This window comes from Micropterus dolomieu, linkage group LG05, assembly GCF_021292245.1.
Source record: "Micropterus dolomieu isolate WLL.071019.BEF.003 ecotype Adirondacks linkage group LG05, ASM2129224v1, whole genome shotgun sequence".
NCBI classification, from domain to species: Eukaryota; Metazoa; Chordata; class Actinopteri; order Centrarchiformes; family Centrarchidae; genus Micropterus; species Micropterus dolomieu.
In genome coordinates, this window is record NC_060154.1 from 3979922 (window position 1) to 4002010 (window position 22089).

At 38.8% G+C, this 22089-nt stretch overlaps 1 protein-coding gene across 2 annotated transcripts in view; it reads right to left on the minus strand.

Moving 5' to 3' along the window:
• Positions 1-2237: 2237 nt before the first annotated feature.
• brinp3a.2 (bone morphogenetic protein/retinoic acid inducible neural-specific 3a, tandem duplicate 2) overlaps positions 2238-22089 on the minus strand; it is a 32973-nt gene continuing 13121 nt past the window's right edge. For both annotated transcript variants that reach the window (XM_046049910.1, XM_046049909.1), the window contains 7 exons: positions 19908-20098; positions 17805-17995; positions 13287-13392; positions 12822-13058; positions 9441-9663; positions 4537-4879; positions 2238-3483 (listed from right to left, as the gene is read on the minus strand). In XM_046049910.1, coding sequence (XP_045905866.1) covers positions 2713-3483; positions 4537-4879; positions 9441-9663; positions 12822-13058; positions 13287-13392; positions 17805-17995; positions 19908-20098 — 2062 coding nt within the window. In that variant the 3' untranslated portion in view covers positions 2238-2712. The remainder of the gene's footprint in view (positions 3484-4536; positions 4880-9440; positions 9664-12821; positions 13059-13286; positions 13393-17804; positions 17996-19907; positions 20099-22089) is intronic.

The window sequence follows — 22089 nt, forward strand, 5'->3', positions numbered from 1 at the left end:
TCAGAACTCTTGACCCGTAGCCATCCCACTACATGCCCACTGGACCCGATTCCTACGAATCTCCTCCAAGCCAAATCTCCTACTGTGGTCCCGGCAATGTATGTCATGTGATAAATACTTCTCTGGCTTCAGGAACCTTCCGACCACTTTCAAAAGGGCTCGGGTTACACCCCTGCTTAAAAAGCCCTCACATGACCCAACACAAGTTGAGAACTATTGGCCAGTTTCTCTGCTTCCATTTTTATCCAAAACTATCGAACGGGCAGTAATCAAAAAGTTCTCAGAATCCCTATCACGGAATGACCTTCTAGAGCCATATCAGTCTGGTAACATAACAGATAACAGACATAACTGTAACAGAAGCCCTAAGGTCAGCTAAAGCTGCAGCCCAATCCTCGGTTCTTATCCCGCTTGACCTATCGGCTGCCTTTACAGGATCCTGCTATCCGCACTCTCAGCAATGGGCATCTCAGGTAAAGCACTCCTGTGGTTCGAATCCTATCTCTCGGGGCGTTCCTACAATGTTTTGTGGCAAGGACAATTATCCTCCTCCCACTGCCTCTCCACAGGGGTACCCCAAGGCTCAGTGCTAGGGCCCCTTCTCTTCTCAATCTACACCACCTCACTGGGGCCGATCATTTGCTCGCTCGGCTTCTCTTACCACTGCTACACAGATGATATGCAACTCTACCTATCCTTCCTGCCAGACGACCCCACCGTCTCGGCACGGATCACAGACTGTCTCTCATGCATGTCTATCTGCATGGATGAAGGCTTGCCACCTTCAACTAAACCTCTCTAAGACTGACTTCTTGGTCATTCCAGCCAAGCAATCTATCCACCATAACATCAAACTACAAATTGGCTCCTCAACCATCACTCCAACAAGGGTGGTGAGAAACTTGGGTGTCATGATTGATGACCAGCTGTCCTTTTCAGACCATGTTGCTGCTGTCTCTCGGTCATGCTGCTTTGCTCTATACAACATCAGAAAAAATCAGGCCCTACCTCACTCAATATGCCACCCAGCTTCTGGTACAGGCCGTGGTTACCTCTCGCCTCAACTACTGCAATGTCCTCCTAGCGGGTCTTCCAGCTTGTGTGGTGAAACCCCTAGAAATGGTTCAGAATGCAGCAGTGCGTCTGGTTTTTGATCAGCCCAAAAGGACGCATGTCACTCCATTGCTGTGTGACCTCCACTGGCTAACCGTGGCCTCCAGAATCAGGTTCAAGTTACTAATGCTTGCATACAGAGTGACTACTGGGTCTGCACCCATCTACCTATACTCAATAATACAAGTTTATGGTCCTTCTCGGCCACTACGCTCCTCCAACGAACGCTGCTGAACACTGATGTGATATGTGCCATTAGCGCTTACTAGCATTATTGCTGCTTTTACTAATATATATTGTCAGTTGTAGATCTTGTGCTGTATTTTATGCTCTGTTAGTGATTGTATGTTGTTCCTCAAGTCACTTTGGATAAAAGCGTCTGCCAAATGAGTAAATGTAAAAAGCAGAAGACAGAACTATTTGTTACCAACAAAATACAGTTTAACACTCACATTCTCAAGGTCCTGTAAGTTTAAATATGGAAACCTGCACTGAACAACCCTGGAACCTGGCTCAAGTCATGTACTCAAGCCAACTAGCTTACCTCATTGGATTACACATAGCGTTTAACTTAAATCGGGGCTGTTATTTGTTCTTAAAGACAAGGGGAACAAATAGGTTCCCTGGCAATAGAACTAGGCAGTGTCCATATGATATGTAGTCTTAATGTTCAGTAGATTAAACAATATGAATAGATTAAAATGGAGGCTATTGATTGTTTCCACCATGGTCAAACCTTTTACAATAACTTTACCGAAATGAGAAAAAAAACTGCACCATTTGTCTGTCTGCTTGCCTAATCAGACATGCTGTGCATTCATCAGCACTTTAAGTTTAGGGATGTTTGTGTTTGGAACAAAATATGAGGGTTAATTTCTGTTAAGTGAAGTAAGCAGAAAATGTTAAGACACATGGAAGTAATTGCAGAAAAAATCTGAACGTAACTGAGTGGTTGTTATAATCACTTCCAATTCATTTACTCCCTTTGTCAAAACTTTTAAAATGTATTTAAAATAAGAAAGCTGGTTATAACTATCATGAAAAATATTCCAACAGCTGGCTCTGTTATAACATAATGTTTTAATATCAATTTATCTACAAAATCTTGACTGACACCACTGTATTCTTGTCATCATGGAAAGTGCACTGTCACTGAAGCAAAGGAACATATAAAAATTACATACAAACAGACTATCATTTTTACCATAAAATGTCCATTCATTTGGCATTGGTACTTACAGTATAAATGAGCAGAGTCATATTGAAACAGGATGGTTCAACTTTTATGTAGTGGTATCTGAATTTCTACTGTAGAATTCTTTTGTTGTGACTTTGTTTTTGTGAAACAGTTGTGCATTTTCTTGCTGATCCACCTCATTCTTTATGATATAGCACTGAAGGTAGTTGCAACAAAACAGAAACCAGATGAGTACATTCTTCAGCTGTCCACAGGTGGTTCTCTCCTGATTTACCATACAGTTTAGTAATCCATAAAGACAGAGCGCAACTGTAAGCATCTGCACCACAATGTGCACAAGTCATACGTCCAGGAGTTCTCCTTGAAGCCATTTACAGTCCAGCTCTTCCTTCAAGCAGCTGTTAACTACACAACTTGGTGGTCTCGTAATCCATTGAATTGGGCAGACGTGAGCTGAAGGCCTGTAAGGAAGCATGGATGCGAACCACCTCACTGGCAGTCAGTTTGAGCCGGTGCCGGAGAAGACAAGCAAACAGGTCCAACTTCTGTTGACCCGGAGGGGACAGCCGGTTCACCCGGTCTCGTATTTCCAAAAGCTGAAGCATTGCCGTGTCTTGGGAACCTTGGGTGTATGGGTAGTCCAGCTGCAAAATCAAGTCACGGATCGCCTCTGGGTCAAAGTGCATGCTGTAGCCAAAGACCTGGATGCTGTTGATCTTCATGTAGCCCAGGTTCCGAGCAGGATCTGTAATTTCTAAAGGCTCATAATAAATGCTGTCATTCACTCCATCTTGAGTCTTTATCCTGCTCCGAAGGTAGATATGAATGGTTTCAAAAAATGTCTTCCACTTGTTTCCCAGTGTCAGAGTCCAATTATAGCACTCGAAGGGTAGATCCAGCTTGGTGGCCTGCCAGTCGGGAAAATTGTTCTCATTGACAGGGATGTACCAGCTCTCTGAGTGGCTCCCACCAAAGGGGTTGATGTAGAGAGTAAGGACTGGCTCCAGGGTGCTGTTCTTTGTAAGGCAGATCTGGAGGGATATTCCCAGCAACATGTGGACCATGTTTGATTTGTATTTGTTGCTTTTCAGCGTCAGCAGCATCCTCTTTCTCCATGATGGATCAAACCAACTGTTCAGTCGCATGTCATTACTGATGAAAATTGCGTGGACCTATCAGACACAGAAATTAAAACAGTATGGATGTACAGCACTGATGAACACAGTAATTACATACATGCAGTGAAAAAACATATTGTGATTGACATAAAAGCAAGAAAACGATTGATTGCTTGAGTTTTAATTATTGGGTGTGGAAACCCAGCTGAAGTTAAAATACGCACATTGTTGTTATGAAGTACAACATGTATCGAAATTGCAGCCCTTTTGAGATAAGTAATTCATCCCCCACATACACACAAATATATTTGAAGAAACAACTGTCAAAAAATAAAGAATATTTTCTGAACACCGCAAGCATTCTAATGTCCTGTGCTATGCCAAAATATGAAAGCCCAAGGAACTTTATTGATGCCCAGTCTGCTACTTTCATTAAAATGATTGGAGTGCTATTTACGAACATGTTATCATGTTCTCTTAATGCATTCATGGGCCACAATGGCAGCACAATTATGTTGTAAAGCCAACATTCACTGAATAAAATAAGTAGGGCATGGAAGAAGGGGAAAACTACTTAAAAGGCATAAAAAATAGGCATTCAGTTTCTTTTTTGCATCTGAACACGTCACTCCATTTTATCTATTTTTCTCAACACATTTAAAACTTTCCTGTGGCCTTCCAGATGGAGTTGTTTAGAGCAACCACATCCAGTAATGAAAGCCACAAGATTCATCAAGGTGCTGTTTCCATTGTCAAAAATGACCCTTCAGGCTCACCAATATCTATTTATATAAGCTATTATTATGTTGAGGCAAAAAGCTATTATTATGTTGAGGCAAAAAAGGCAAGACTGCTGGACTTCTGCTGGTTTTCTCAAACAATACCTGGTTTCCTTAGTAAAGTACATAGTTCTTAGCTATGTAATATTCAGGATAATGTAAAGCAAAAGTAAGTACATTTTTGACCATGACTGGACCACCATTTATCATCATCTACAGCTTAAATCACCACAAAATCTGAATTAGCATTGTTTAATATTTTTCTGCATTATCATTGAACAGCTTTTGGTGAGTCTGACATGATTAAAAAAAGGCAAAAAAAAAATACCTCTAGCCTGCGGTCAGCTCTCTGCAGTAGGTAGCCCAGCTCCAAATCCTGAAGGTCCGTCTCAAATCCCAGGTAGTTCTCTGTAGAGTCTGCCATCATGGGCCTGCAGGCCCCCTGCGTTAGGGCGAAGCCCGGGTTGCAGCTCCCACAGCGGGTGTGGTTGTCTGGTGCGCATGCCGCACAAGCCAAGCCTTCCCCAATAGAGCAGGGCGGCGGCAGCTGACATGGGCTGTGTTCATATCGGCAGCTGCAGCTGTGAAGCTCTTCAGAGAATGCCCCAAGCTGGTTGTTCTCTGAGCAATACAGGAGAGACTGGAAGTGACTCAGCCAGTAGGACTGAGGCCTGTACCAGGGAAGGAATAAAAACAGAAGAAAGAGGAGAGAGATGTGCAAGGAGGGAGTGGTTACTGAACAGGGCTTATAGAATGAGCTGGTTTAATAGGCAGCTGCTTTATTAGGTTCAGGACACCTGTCTGGGTATGCAGACAGCTTGCTCGTTAAAAATATAAAGCATAATCAGCATAATGTAAGCAGACAGGCCGAAAGGATGCATGGTTTAGGTAATTTTCAGGTCAACGTTCATTGCAGTCTTGCTACACAATAAAATACTGTTCTGTGAGCAAACTCTATACACTGATGAAGGCCACAAAATGTTGTTGAAATTTCCAGAAAATGTAGTTTTTTGACCAAATCACCCAATTAGTGGTGAATGTGACCTGGTACCTTATTGCATAGAAGATGTGTGTTTTAAGTGACTTTAAATGTAGTAGGATTGCATCATTGAAGCATCTCAAAATGACTCATTTCTCATTTTTATTGCAATAACAAGGTTTGGAATTGTATTCTAATGTCATAGCTAAAACTATTGCTTACCAAGTGAATCCACAGTCTAGTTTTTTTTCCATTGGACATTTTCAGCAGAATAATGATCTCAATACTGTATGGAAGTGTTTGCAGGTATACCTTCATGTTATTGAGTCTGAGAATTATGTGAAGTATACCAGTTTTCATGCTTTGTTGTCCTAAAGTGTCAGATGAGTGTAGGCTACACATGCAAAGAATATGGGAACAAACATCGGTGTTTGGAAAGGAAGAGAAAGCAAGAGACAGTAGAGGGTGAGAAAGTTGTCTTTGATCTGTTTGTGACATAAATATTAGAAGTGTGCTGTAGCCGTAGGGTAACTGACTCTCAGACATACATATAATTCCCCCATGTGGGCTGGAGTTTGATTCCCGTCTGTTACTGTAGCACTTTCTCGACTGTGATCCCTTTATGCCTCTTATCCTCTTTGCTCGCTGAAGAGAAGAAATGCACAGTACATACCACTGGCTTTCCTTTCAGAAAAAAATATTTTTTTTTCCCTTGATGAGTATGTATTGTGGTAAACTTTATGCTAATCTAAAATTTTTGCTGGATTACATTTGTGGCATCCTTTGTATCCAAATCTTATTGTGTGCTTGGCAGTGGAAAGCAAGTCTGAGTTCAGAAAATCACTGATTTGAATATCAAAACCCCTTAATGGAAAAGCAGTGATAGGAAATGAACCAAAAGGGTTCTTTCTTTCCATCACCCACTACCTGTGGGCAAGGTATTTCACCCCCGACAGCTACAGCAGTGCAAAGCAGTCGCCAAGACAAGACTGCGGTTGTACTGTTAGTTCCCTGGTGTGATTGTGTACAGCATTCCTGCTCCCTGCAACTCTTCCTCCAAACCACTGCTGTAAATCACAGTGTCTTCTAGCTTCTGTGCTGCTTTTAAAGGAGTGTTTGTTTTGAAAATTAAATCAGCCAAATATACAGTTGCTGTTGCTGAAAAACCCAGTAAAAACAACTCTCAGCCAGTGATTAAAAGGAGCCACTAGTTCGGTTTCTATAGATAATATTTTTATTTAAAAAGTCAGGAAAAAGATAAAAGGACTTCTTGGAGAGTGGTAGACTTAAAAATAAAACCTTTTCTTGCTTGCTACATGTTTTGGAACCTGGCTGCAGGGACTTGCTCCCATTCCGCCACAAGTGCATTAGTGAGGTCCAACACTGATGTTGGGTGATAAGGCCTGGCTCGCTGTTGGCCTTCTAGTTCATCCCAAAAATTTTGGATGGGGTTGAGGTCAGGGCTCTATGCAGTGAAGTTCTTTCACTTTAAACTGGGAAAGACATTTTTTGTGGATTTGGCTTTCTGTGCTGTGATGTTGAAAGAGGTAAGGCATGCTGTTGTCTAAAATACCATTGTATCACAAACAAAAAGTACACATAAGTATATGGACTATTTTATTTTCATGTGTTTTGTGTTTTTGACGGTGTCTCACAAAAAAAGAATATATTAAAATAAAAATCATTACATTCAACCATCATCACCATCCAATCTTTAGACAATTTTTTTCCTTCTAATATTTTTATTTTCAGATCTGCAGTACAGGTCCTCTAAACAAGCACAAGTGTGCTTATTTACAGATCCTGTCTATTAAAACATATTTATCTTCAGCCAGAGGTATATACTGTATACGATTAATAGAAATATTGCCAAACCAGTCAATCAGTCAATCAATACTAAAACAAGCAAGCTAAAGCAATCAATGAAGAATTTAAAGGAAGAAAAGACCAGTCCCATGATGCAATGCAATAATCACATCTTCTGGCCATCTTTCCTCTATTCAAATTAATGTCATTGAAACAGTGTGAGCTGTAAAGATGAAATTGGTCTGATCTACTGAAATCCTTGACAAGTTCATTAAAAAGCTATTCAACATTTTTAGAGTGAAATCTTAATTGCACTCTTAGTAGTCAAACAAAGATGAGAGGACTCTTAAAGACCTTGGTGTACATGAATAAATCCAGCACCTTTTTTGGGGAGAAAGCTGCACATAAGAAAGACATTTTCTAAGCTGATTAAAGCAGAAGTACTGAAAACATCAGTTGAATGACAATGTGCATCATTATGCCTAATGGCAAAAGTTTGAGCACAAAGTGTACTGAGCAGTCTTATCATTACCCGCCTAATAAAAGCCAAGCTGACTGCTGCTTCAACTGGCTTATTCGCTCATAATTGTCAGTGCAGAGGAAAAGTAGCCCTCAGGAAGCAAAATCAATCACATATCTCTCATCTATCGCAAGTATGCCTCAAACAGGATGTTAAAGGGAGAGTAAGGGTTTTTTTGAGAGCTTCCGTTTCTCCCCCAGGCAAACTGACAAACATCCCATTCTCAATCTCTTTCCACTAGAGTATGGAGATTTCTGTGAAGAGAGAAAAGAAAGGGAGCGCTTCAACGCAGTGGTAATAACATAGATAAATGCTGCCTGGATGAGGGCAATGACGTTATCACTCCTTTAAGTGGGTGGGAATACCAGCTGCATAGATCAGTGATTAATGTTTTTTTTGTTTGTGGTGGAGAGAATGAGACAGGGTGGTATACATTGAGACAGATAAAAGAAAGATGAAGAAAAGAAACTGACCGAGGGACTGGACATTGAACAGAGTGTATTGTAATTAATCTGCCAGTTGACTCGTGTTGTGCTCTCTAACATTGCAGACATTGCTGAGAAAGTTTAGTTGAACGCCGTGTGGATTAATCACCTTTAGCAATCACTCTCTGACGGAAGAACGTAGCGATCAGTGCAATGCAAATTTTATTCATTCTTAAAACACTGTGCTGACCAGACATGACAACATAGGTCATTTTAAATATTAGACCAATGTCTATTTGTTTTCACTGTCCAGCAGCAAAGACATCATGTTGTCATAACATCACAAAAAGTCATAGACAAGCGGACAGCAGCTTGTACAAAACGTCCAACTTTGACACCTGATTTCGACCACGAAATCTTTCTGTTTCGCTTAACCTTAAGGGTGATCTTAAGGGTTATTGCTACTTAAACAAATAATGATAATTATTTATTTAGTTATAATAATTTTTCACAAAATCATTTAGTTATGAGACCAAATTATGTCTGATTTCAGTTTAAACACTAGTCTGAAACTGGTTTGTCACAGACTTAAAGAGAACTGCCGCTATGTTTGTAACACGTTTGATTACACTTGATCTAACCGAAACTTAATTTACTTATTTTCTAAAATAAAATTAGGCTATGAATCAACAGATGTTCAATCCCTATTTCAAAATGTTGTAATAAGATGCAATACAGACTTTGATAAACCTCTGAAGTTGAAAAAGATATACAATTGTACAAGTGTAATTTCCTTCCTTGCGGCTTTGAAACCAATGCAGAGAATCTGATTTCAGAGGGATTTCATGAAGATGAAGTCCAGTGAAAAGTAATGAAGATTTCATGAAGCTCAATAAAGATTTAATGGAGCAGAGATTTGTGGATTTCTAAAGTTGAAGTTTACTGTTAATAACAGCAAAGTAAGCCAGATAAGCTCATTTACAGCGAGTGAAAAGATGCGTGGCTAAATTTAGTGGAAAAGTTAAACCTCTTCTACAGTAGATGGTCTAGTTTGTTTTAATGGTATTTCACTGCATTTCAAACATGAAACAGAATGTACATTTCTTGGCGTAAGCTGTACAAATGAGATAGTAAATAAATCCTTTATAACAAAGGGTATACAAGTCAAATTCCACCACAGCAATGGCAGCTTGTTTACATCTCTGGGTTAGTCCATAGAGAAAACTATAGGCTGTGACTTAATGTACAGTACCTTTGGCCAGAACCTTGCAACTCCTAAGGGGGAATAGATCAAACACAAAGGGACGAATATACAAAAAGAAAACTCCATTAAAAAAAGACACTTCTTTAACGTAAAAAATGTTGGCTGCAGTAGGTTTACTCAGGATCAAAGTTACCCATGACTAAAACATATTAAAGCTTTGTTTGTTTGTAAAATGGTATCAGTTGTACAGTATAGTCGACATACACGTGGAGAAAATGAAAAGGTGTGTTGTGCTCACCGTTCTCTTGGGAGGCGGACTTGGGGCTGTCGGTGACATCTTTTACTGAGACTGAAGAGCTTAAAGATGACTCTCTGGGCTCGTCTTGAGAGGACCCGCATGCTGTTCTCCAGCTGCTCATATCGCCACTGGAACAAGTTGTCCATCGACCACAAGTGTTGGATGGTTGACACATTCATGAAATAGTTCTGGGGCAGCCTCGCATAGAACGACTTGAATTCATCTGTAACAACAGAAAATGCATATAAAGGGGATATCTTATCAATCATTTAAAATCAATATAGCATGATCATTAATTTAAATTGGCTATTGATGCTATTGTATAACACTACAATGTCAAAACGGCTCAAATGATGCACTAATTGAAGGTTAATTTGTCTATGTATATTAATTAGGTCAATTGGATTGTAATCTTTTAGATGCGTCAGGCCTTTGGATGATAGTTATAGCATGCTGATATTTTGCCAGACAGGTGAATGTTGTTGCAGTTCAGACTACCACCGGCTTTGCTTCTGCAAATGTGAAACTTGACAGCCGCAACTCCGCAGGCAGACACACTGATCCAACTTTATTCCCTTAATTCCACTGCTAACAATGTTAAGAGTAATAGACTTTCCTTTATAGATCTCCGAAAGCAGGACTTCCATCTCTGAATGCTCTAAGTTCTTCTTTTCACTCTTCAGTAAATGAACACTTCCTGACATATGGGGCAGGATTGGGGCATTAATTGTGCAAATTTAGAATTATCATGAACAGTCTCACTTATACACAGGAGGCATTCATCTTGTTTACGGTCGGGTCATTTACACCGTTATCTGAAGTTAGCGCATTTGCTGAATCTGACTTGGCACACTCTTATAAGCCCACTGTATTAAAAAAGTAAGAGAAAGTTAAGATAAGAATAGAAAAATGTTCTTGCATGAGATCCACTGTATATTTAAATACATCTGTGGTTTGGAGTCTTCGTGCAGGTGTTTTCAGTGTTGTTTCTTTTTCCAATAGCCTTGCACCTATGCGTGATATGGCCGTAATTATGTTACTTTGCTGGATAACTCATGAGTCTATTTGTGACATTTTACTTTAAAACATTACAGAAAACTGGCAAATAGTAATATTTGCTGGTAACAAAGTACACTATGTGGGCCCTTGGTTTGATTTTTCTGTCCTGTGTTTACAACATGTCAGGGCTGCTAACAAGAACATATTTATGTTTATGCTTGGCTTCCATTATTAACATCCTACAATGGCTTTTCCATGGGTCCATTTCCACCTGAACCACCTGAAACCAACTACGTTGCAAATATTTATGTATACATTTATGACTTGACAAGGATCACCTCAACGCTCCATTAAACAATTGACCAGCACACATTGCATTGTGGGACATGCAGAGGGTGCACCAGTTGTGTTATCCAGTTTGAGGCAAAAGATGGCTATATCTCTCAGTTACATTTGAAGGAGCCTTTGAAATTGGACAGACCTTGGCAGCCTGTTCTATTTGGGTTAGAAATTGGGACTTTAGAGTACCTGAATTGGGACACAGCATCTGGCAGGTGGTGCTTTGAAAAGGTACTTCTAACATTTTGATCTTCTTCAGTGAAGCAAAAAGGAAACCAAAATCATCCAGAAGGATGGCAAAAGATGAGAGAGGGTCCACTTTGAAGCAGAAAGAAAAATCCTGAATGTGAACTTTGGTCTTAGATATTGTTTAAAAATGCCAAACACAGATTGAGAGAGATTAGATTGAGACAGATTATAGATTGACTTGATATAGCATTACTACTGCAACAATCTGTACTACTAATAATAACAATCACTCTCATGACTATCATCATTATTTATCTTCTTAAAGGTAACCCCCTTTTATGCACTTACACTGACTTATTTAAATGTTTCTCCTTTTACATCAGTGCTGGACTGGGGCAAGAAATCGGCCCTGGCATTTTTGGTCCAGGCATCCCACAATAATTGGTCGGACACTCCTCACCAACACACCATCATTGCAGTCCTCTTAAATATACTATAATATTCACCCAAAAGCACTATAAAGCTGAATAGTAAGTGCCATGGATAAGTGTACTCATACGGGCTCAGGGGTGTGACAAAACAGCCTAGGAGACGTGATGAGGCACAGTATTTGGGTCACGAGAGCAATACAAGAAGATACTCTCTTAGTATTTTGAATGAAATTCATTGATAAAATATATAATAGGGGGGTCCCAGAAGATTTTGAGCATTAAACGTTTAATTTCCTGCATTCTGGAGACATTTTCTGCACAAATTTATGGTGAAAATGTGTTATTTATATAAAGGGAAACAAATTCAGGTGGCAGGTGACAAAACCAGAATCCAAAAATATTATTAAATTATTGTATTAAACCATTGTGTTTTGTAGATATTTCTAATTGGGGTTACAAACATTTAATTTGAAAATATGATTACATATGGTGCATTTATCATCTTCAACAATTCATCATTGTCCCCTAAATTGCACATGAAAGAGTAAAAATAAATTATGTTTAGTTTGAATGCCGCATAGCTGCATATTAAAATACGTTATGGATGTAATGATGAGCTACAGGTACGGTCTTGCCTAAAACAATATGAAACTGCTTGGATGGGAAATGCATTTCCAATTTCAACATTTGGTTCAAGGTTAACAATAATAGCAGTACTAGGGAGGGGTAACTATGTGATCTCCATCTGTATCACTGGTTAGACCACTTCCTGGCACCTTCTTCTGCTGATAAAGCAGTGAGCTGAAGGACACATTTATGACACTTGCGGATTCTGGGCACGCTCCTGCCCTCACTTCACACCCAGCTATTAAAACATAAACTTTGAAAGTAATTTCACTTAGGGATATTTCAGCCAAATCTGAAGAGTGGAAAAAAAGACAACCATTTTGATTTCACCTGAGTAATAATCACCAAGGCAGGGTGACAGAGCACAGCAATAATAACCAAACATTATGCTAAGAGCCTCCACTCAAACTCTGTTTCCCCGGTGATATGAAAAGCCGGACTGGCAGTAAATGGGATTTATAGCTGATTAATCTGCACCAGACATATTGTAAACTACCTGAGCCGAAAGCTGTTGATTTTTTTAATCCAGTCCTGTCGCCTTGTTAATTTGCTTTATTAAGATAGTTTTCCCGGGCTCAGGATTCACAACCAGTGAAAATAGTTCACCTATAAATCATAGAATAGGGAGGAACATACATATCCTCACTCAGATTTAACGGAGCAGATAAAAAAACTTGAATTCATATTCTCTCCCTCTCATATGAATGATTTATATTCCAAGTGTGGTTTTCCTGCTTTTAGGATGAGCAGGATGCAATGTGAAAGAAGTCCATTGTTTTCCAGTGAGTTTTCTTACCCGATTCCTCAAACTCTTTATAGAGCATCGCCCAGGTCTCTGTGATCCTCTCCAGGCTCTCTTCCATGGCTTGGATGTCCATATAGGGGCAGTTGCACTCTGGGAACTTGGGGTCACAGTTGCACCAGCAGTCGCTGTCCTTACAGACAAATTCACCCTCTCCATTACAGGCTATGTAGCTGAGAGCAGCCTGCACAAAACTTTCTCTCAAGTAGTCTGGAAGGATCACCTGCAAGCCTGTAAAACCAAGCTAGGTTTAGTGCCGTCATCAAACTATGAACTTGGGGAGATAGTGAAAGTGTAGTGGCAATATAATGCTGGCTGAGCTCATAATCTATAAATCTGTATATTTGTATGCTGTTGCTTGTGTTTATCCCATGTGTATACATACCTTTCAGAAGAATGTTGGGTCTTTAAAAATACAACATGACAAGGTAAAAAGAGGTAAATAGAGGTAAAAATCACCTTGCAGCTGGACTTTATTTTCAGGGCTCTGAACCAGCACAGAGCTAACAGAGTCAAGGTTGTCATAGTTACTGCATCCAAGAGGACCTGTGCGGGTCTCTGTCACCTGGACACCAAAAAATAAAAAGCGCATTTATAAATTCTCCACAGCATTCATGTTAGAAGTGCATGGTTAAGTTATATTTCATTACATGAAGATTTATTTATGGGTACTTTTGATACTAAATTAGTTTGAGAGGAGCCAAAGAAAATGCGCTTTGTGTAACATAAATGACGTTCTCGTATCTGTTAAAATAAGTAGTAATATAATTATAGCAATTCTAAATAATCGATTGTACTTGTGAATGTTAAAAAAATGAAAAATTGGGTTAAGCTCATTTAGATTATTCTAAATAGCTTTAATAGTACTTTTCTGAACTAATTTTTCTGCAAGAATGCTACACGTATTTTGTGTTTTTGACTAGTCACTGATTGAAGACCTTTCGAATGACCTTTGCCACAAAGCAGATCTAGCAAAGCATCCTTTTTCACTTCATTTGCAAGAAAAGATCTTATTTCAGCACTCTGCTTTTTTTGCTGTTACATGGTGGGAGCATCTAACCGATTCTCATTTTTCTCTCTTTGTGGTTCTGGGACAGCATATTTTGTTCAGCAATTTGTCCTGGTCAGGCTTGTCAGAGGACAGTTGGTGTAAAGTGACAGATGGATGAGGAGAGACAATGAGGGTCAGTCGATCAGTAACACAATCATAGAGGGCTGAAGGGCTTGGGAACTCATATGAGGCCGGTGCTGCAGGGAAGTGAAAACTCAGTATGGGGCTCTTTAATCAAAAGCCTAATCCAGAAGAAAGGGGTTTGTGAGAGGAAGAATAAATATCCTCTGTGAATGGGAAAAGGAAAATGAAGATAATTTGAGTGCAATTCTTCGACTATAATATTTATATCACATTATAAATCCCTTGTTTCCCTCATGAGGGATTTTAATGCTGATATGAATGTGAGGAAATGAGATACAACCCTGGGTTTCAGACCACATGAATATTGAATCCACATAAGGAATTATTTGATATGCCATATGATATGCCATATGGCTAAACATTGACTGATGAGCAGAGCATTCAATTTCCGCTTTGCATAGCAGCTGCTATTCACTGAAGATACATTCTGGTATATTAAAAATACTTAATAGGACATTATTGGCTACCTGTATCTTGGCACATGCTGTATGAGGGAATGAAGCAAAGGCTATGGCTCTTTGGAAGATCTCTGGTATATTTATTTCCTAACTTTTAGTCAAGGTGCTACAGTAGAAAAAGTATTTCACTGACTCATTCAAACAGCAGATCGGAGGGAAGAGAAATGCAGGAAGAACAATGTTTTGACCACTGGAACATACAGTGAATAAGTAATTCTAAAGGCTGAAATCAACAATAAATATTTGGCACATACTGGCAAATGCATTTGCAACATATATGTTCCTGGTTCTTGAAATAGACTGCCAGCGGAGTTGAGATGTGCTCCAAATTTAACCTCTTCTAAAGTAAGACAAAAAAAGCTTTTTTGTCTAAAAGCTGAATTAAATGCTTTTGGGACACTAGGGGGAAGTAAACGCACTGCATGACATAGTATTAAAAACTTTTTTATTTGTTCCACTCATGAAAAGGTACAAAAATAACTAAATAAATATTGTTTTAGTATTTCAATAATGTTAAAAATAACATATTAGCAAAAAAAAGAGAAGACAAAAAATTTGTGAAACAAGATGATCATTTTGTTGTTTTGTTGCTATTATATTATCTGATAGACTCACACTGAGATATCATTAAAAGAAAACAATTAAATAGGAATTTAGAGTGGTAAAAATCACTTCCAAAGTGTGCAGCTACTCTCATGATTGACTAAGTATATCCAGCAGATATACAGTAGTAGATTCTTTTGCATCAACGTATTTGTATCCACCTGATGAAAGTAAGTCCAATACTTTTAGCTCTGGTTTGGTCTCCACCAACTCCTTAAACTGTCTTGCTTTAGATATTACACTTTCTTCATCAGCTTGCCACAAAGTAGTACTGTTTGCTGTCTGATGCTAGTCAGGTAGCATACAGTGTGTTTATCAGAGTTTGTTTGGTGGAAATGGGTGTGATGAGAGTATTGAAAGACTGAAACAAACTGAAAAGTTGTGGGAAAACCAAAACCAAAAAAAATAGCAAATGAGGCTAAAAAGCTGCTTAGAAATATTCACTACAAGTGACCCCCTTCACATTTAATTCAATGTTTAATGTAGCTTTAAGTCCTTTATATTATAAGCATCTACCCATGTATTTTTAAATGTGCCTGTATGTAAAAGAATGATTTAGGTATTTGTGTTTCTCTGTCTGAAGTGTACTGTGTCACTTTTACACTACTTTTTTTATTTTTTCTATTAGGTAAACTATTATGCCAAAAACATGCTGTAAAAAATGAAGGTTGGTTTGAGTAATCAACTTAGCAGTCTATCTATTCTGATGGTCCAGACAACATTGAGTCATGAGACAGGGAACACGAAAATGTATTTCTCTACCATAATGAGAACACAATACAATTGACAGGCTGTCCAGAGGATGAAAATATGAAACCAGAGGCTCCTGCTGTTTCCTTGTTCAAGTCTGTCGCCTTGTTCATCACTGTGTGCAGGCTGACTGGAAAATATGGCCTGAGTCAGGTGGGGATATCACCATTGATTCAGTCTAAGAAATTCTCAGACCGTAACAAAAATGATCCCAGACACTCTCGAACAACTTGAATCATTATTTATTGTACAAACAAGCCGATCCGATCACAGACTCAGCTCTGCGCCGTGACTTCTTTAAGAGACACCAGATTTCCACAGCCAATCCCTAGCACACCACAATAGTAACAGGCTTTTCATCCAAAATGAGCTTCAATTTCCCCTTTGCCTCACCAGCCTTCTCTCATTCATTCCTCAACTTGTTCGATTTCATGCAGAGCAGCGCTTAGTTATATCTGTTCCACTGCTGTGTGGGTCAGCTCCGTGTGGAAATGATGCACAAGTGTGGAAGAATCTGTTGTTCCTTTGACTCACTTTCTACCAGTGATGTAGGTGAATCTCTCCATTTCCACTTCCTACCTGTCAGTTACGCTAGATGACTGGCCTTGGAGCATGAAGGAACACTGTCTCCTCTTCTCTTTCTCTCTGTAGCTACAGAAAAACCCTAATTCCCAAGAAATAACACAGACAAAAACATCTGCCTCTGCATCTCTGATGTGCCCACCTTAGCTGCGAACAAAATACCCAACCCTCCCAAAACACAATGTAGTGAGAGGACAGAGCTTTGATACAAGTACATGGAGTCTGATTCATGTTCGGCTACAGCAGAGAAAGCCACACTTCACAAGTTGACTACCACTGTGTTCCGAGGAAAGAAAAAGGCAGAAGGAGGGTCATCCTCCCTTCTGTAGCCCTATTAACCCCATGCTACCTGAAGGTGACAACCAGAGGCAGAAAACTGTCACGAGCTGTGTTTCACATGATTCATTTATCTTCCCCTCACCATATGTGCTCATCAGTGAGCCTCCTCCAGACTCGATGTGCTTACGGTGGAAGGTCGTATCTCATTACAAGCAGGCTGATAAAAAGCATCATCTTCCACTTTATTTTTATCACTGATAATTGTATCATAACAAGGAAATCGTTAACAATGAAAATAGCCAAAGGCATGTATTTGAATGTTTCAGTGAAAATAGGATATAGTTAGTATAAGACAAAATATCAATATTGTGTTGTTTTTCTTTTACACATAGTTTTATAATTATTTCATAACTTGCATCTGTTTATTACATATTTATATTTGTTTACATCTATTTGTCAACTGTATGCTGCATGTCTATGTCTACCACCTAATCACTGTAGTAAATTCCTATTGGCAATAAAGGTGTTTCTGATTCTGATCATATCATCTCACAAAAAGTGTTTCAAAAGAAGATTTTCTGGGGAGCTTCTCAGAACACATGTAATTTCATCTGTAATAGTATTTTACATCCCAATGTTGCCTAATTCAACTACTTTGCTTTTTAAAGTCTGTAACCATTGTTACCAGAGAGTAAAGAGAGTTGACCACATGTCTCTGGTCACTGTAGATATTTAAATTTACCAGATTTTCAGAAAGAAAATATTATTTTAGTTTGACTTGGTATTAGCAATTATAAGACATACATAGCAACATAATTTGAAAAAAAAAGGAATAGATGGAAACAGTTCAAGACACTTTGTTTTGTACAAATGAGAGAAGATACTATGTAAACAAAGACAAGAAAAGGTTGCCAAAGAAATGGGAGAGATAGTAATCTACAAAAACTACCCGCCCCTAACTTTTTGCTATTGCAAAATCTTAGCTTATATATGTATGTAATGACACTGAATTTATTTTGATGTAAGAATAAAGATGGAATTGCTGATAATCAATGCACTAGAGTGAGAATGTGTCCCAGGAACTCAAGAATAGAGATGTGGAGGCGTTACCTTGATGGCAGTGGAGGCAATCTGGATGTGGTGCAGCTTGCGCAGGGTGCTCTCCCTGTCGATGAAGTAGGAGGCAGCCAGCTGGTGCAGAGCTTCCAGAGTCACAGTGGAGGAGTTACTCGAGTAATCGCTCACCTCTGCTTTCTTACTCAGTTTCCTCTTGTCTACAAATATCGTTAATGCCTCTTCGCCTGCACAAAAACACAATATTTATTTGATTTAAAAAATATTTACATTTTTCAAATGGGTTAAGTGTGCACATTATCTATTGTTATTAAGGGCTACCAAGTATGATTTAACTTTTTGCTTCTCTTAGGCTTAAGTGTGCTTCCCTGACATAAAATCAAACAGTTAATTTCTTGAGTGTTAAGTGATTTTTGGTGTTGGCGCCGAGCTGAGGTGTTTATGCACCGCACTTGCCACAAATCACTTGTCGACCAAACAATGTGCCAACAAGTGTCAGATCTTTTCTGTTAATGACATTTGAGTGTCTTTTTTCTTGGCCGGACATGGCTCATGATACCTTTTTAGTTTTAAATTATAAGTATTAGTTAACACTTTTGTCATCATTTTCAAACCCACCACCTGTTCTGCACCAGGAGAGACACATATTACATTCCAGGTGGTTAAGCACAGGAGCAGCCATACAGGAGCCTCTGGAGCACAAAACACTTGACCACAATTAGAAAAAGCCACGTCACCATTTATTAGTAGCCATTGGTCATCAGCACTTCATACATCTACAGTCCATGGTGCAGCACACTCTCTTTGTTTGAGAGTCCCCAAGACACTGCACATCATATTTCTCATCATAATGCAGTGTTAATGCTTCAGGGCCATTTTTCTGCCCACTGCCTTTCTTTCTCAGCTGCTGAAGGGCACCCTCTTAATATCACAATCTATTTATTAATTTCATTAAGTCCATATGTTTCTGAAAACAGAGGCAATCCATTCACAACCACAGAGGCATATCTCTGGCAACAATCCAAGGCAAACTCCTCATTCTCCTCTCTTCATACCACTAAGTGCTGGCTGAGAGCCAGAGTGAGGGGCTGCATCAGCTCAGGCAGCTGGTAGGGTTGCATTACATGCAGCCACTCACAACAGCGACCTTTTCTAAGCCAGGAGTCAGGTCTAAAGTAATTGACAAGTGTTGCTCTGTAAAAGCAAATCTGCTTTGCAAGACTTGCCTGGGCCTCTCTGGCATCTTAAATGAGTTTTTTCTTCTCTTCTCTTTACTCAGAGGACCATTAATGCTTGTCCATTCATCACACTGCAGAAAACCAAAAATGGGGTGACTGTGACAGGGAGTGGGAGTGGCGGGGTTACAGTACACAGGCTTTTACATGTATTCATATTCTGTGCTGCCAGTGGCATATTATTTTGCTGTGATGTGTTATTCAGTTACTTACTGTGACTGAGTTATTGTGCCATGTCCATCTGTTTTCCATATGCAATGCCTGGGAGACCAAATTCTAAAAGCTTTTACCAACACAAATGGCATTCTTTACTAAAGAATATATCATCTGGAGGAGATGTAATTCCTAAAAGCACATTTTTCCTCACTATTGTTCAATAATACTAGGGCTAATTTGCTCAATGCTGGAATACAACAGCAATACATCTCCTTAATTTCTGTGTCCTCATCAGCTGCTGAGAATGTTGACTTTCCCTGGGTCCTTTTAAACCGTTGCTTTTTTAATCTTTCTTCATTGTTGCCGTACTGAGTTAGCATGATTGTCATCTATGTAGCCCTTTTTGCTTGGTTCTCATTTTCAGTTGAAACATCAACCAAAGAAACAGATAGATAATACAATCTGCCAGCATTGGTCACCATTTCAAAAGTGGCGCTTGCTCACTAAAAATGAGAAGACTGTTCCAAAGATTACTATGATTTTTGAATGTGCCTCCTTTGTTGGCAGTTGTTATTGTAAATTGAATGCAAGGCTGAACAAACAAAATACTAGCTGGTGGAGTCAGTTGGCCAATTTATTCCAAGTGTTAATTTGGTAAGTGCATAAGGGTATGCCATGTATGCTAAAGATATCTAAACAATGTTATCAACCTTTATACAGTAAAACAACTTTGTTTGTTTTCATTTACCTCCCAGTGTAGCTGACAACAGGAAGTGAGTCCCATACTTCCTGATCAGATTGTCAGTGATCATCTGGGTGGTGGGCCTGCGGCCCAGGAGTCGAATGTTCCTGATGAACTCAGGTGTCAAAGGTAATGGAGATTCCAAGAAATCTCTCCTTTCCACCGCCAAGTTGTTCACCTTCCATCTCCCAAACTCTCTGAAAAAATAAATAAAATAGAGGAGAAATAACATAACAACAAGTATACAATATATTAATAGTTGAGTTAGGTTAATGTGGTAAGGAGAACTGAAACAATAAGTAAATTAAAAAGTATGTTAAAATGTTTTATTACTTTCTGTTAATAATCACCAAGTTATTTATTCACCAAAATGCATCACGTTCACTGGTTCCAGCTTCTTTAATGTAAAAAGTTGTTGCTTTCTCCCTTTTTATATTATTGTAAATTGAATATCTCTGGACTGTTGGTTACCCTAAACAAATATGTTGTTTTTCAAAGAATATGGACATTGTAACGAAAAAGCATTAATTAGTCAAAAAAATAATCAACAGATAAATTCATAATGAAAAAAATCATGGCAGGCCTAAGTATCAAGGTGGAGGAGGGGAGCCAGCAGGGGTCAAATTCACCATAGCAACATCATATAGGTACATCCTTTGCCTGAAGATGAGTATGTGAGTGGAATAAATGACTAGAAGAGAGATGAAAAATAGAGAGAAAGTAGCAAATTTCATTCATTATGTCACTCCGTGCTATTGCATTGTAAGGACTCCCTCGGCCATGCTGATGCAGCCTGAACTAAAGTGAATGTGAATTGACATAAGAAGGAGAAAAAGAGAAAAAGAGAAAAAGAGAAAGGTAGTGTGAAGACAGAAGTAAAAGAACTAAAAAAAACTTCAAGACAAAAACATGGTATCATTTGAAACCATGATGGGACGGAAATGTGCTCCTACTACACAGCTGACAGATGTTTTCCTTAATGGCCTCATCATGACAGAAATACATAGAAATTAATAATAACAATAATTACAAGATGGAATAAAAAATTGCCCCATTGCTCTAATATTGAATATATTATGTAATATAAAGTGGCAGCAAAAATGTCATACAAATGGTCAAAGTATTATGAACAAAAAACTCTGTCTCCCTCTGACAATTATGTGTCTGACCTCCACGAGTGCATCTTATATGCAGTGTTTATATGTATTGCTAATGCTTCATTGATTATAAAATACCTGGATATGTTCATGTTTGATTGCAGCACCTTTAAAATGATGACATATTGCTAGTCCAGACAGCAGGAAACGAGCAGAATTTTATAAAGCTTTGAATAGTGTTAAGCTTTTAAGCTACTGTGACTTTCTGCTTTCATGTAAAAACCTAACACATACATTTTGAGAGAAAAAAAAATAGATATGGCAAAGGCAGCAAGGTAATCTGAACTAGAGCAAAAACTTATGGAACCAAAGGATATGGAGGTTCAATCAATAAAGACCTGGCACCCTGCATGCATTGTTTCTGGTATTTATGTAGAAAAATTGCCCGAGGCACAGCTGTTTGAACTGATATTGCATTTGGCAGTGCTTTGACTCGTATACAAAGTTATTCTACTACCAAAAAGTTCTAGGTCTACCCCACAGATACTTGTATTCCTTGACCTGCAGTTCTACACTCAGCTTAATAAAAAGAGCATGCTATGAATTAAATTAGACTCTCATGTGTTTTGTTTGTCTGCCATTTGGACAAACAGTACACATTTTAGGCTGACAACATTGTGTTTGAGAAGAGAGGTGTGGATGGCATAATTTATCTGAATAGCTCTACAAAGTCAAATAAATCATCTGAGAGACATAAACTGGATTACTGTTTTAGAATCCCATGCATTTTAGTTAAATAATAAATACAAATCCTTATTTGTTGTTTTAATTCCGAGAATTGATCACAGCAATTTAAATGGTTAATCATTATTTATATCTTTCTAGTCAACATAATGTTACATTTATGGCTGCTGGAACAGGAATACTACGTACATCAGCACCCTCTCAGTACAGCCAGTATGAGTAACTGCAAAAAGTAACTCATTTGGAGTTAGGAGTTGAGATACTAAAGATTGGTAAACGTAAAACAAGACTGGGTCTACAGTCGTGCAAGCAGCTCAGTGAGGCTGTATTTAGGCCCGGCAGTGCCA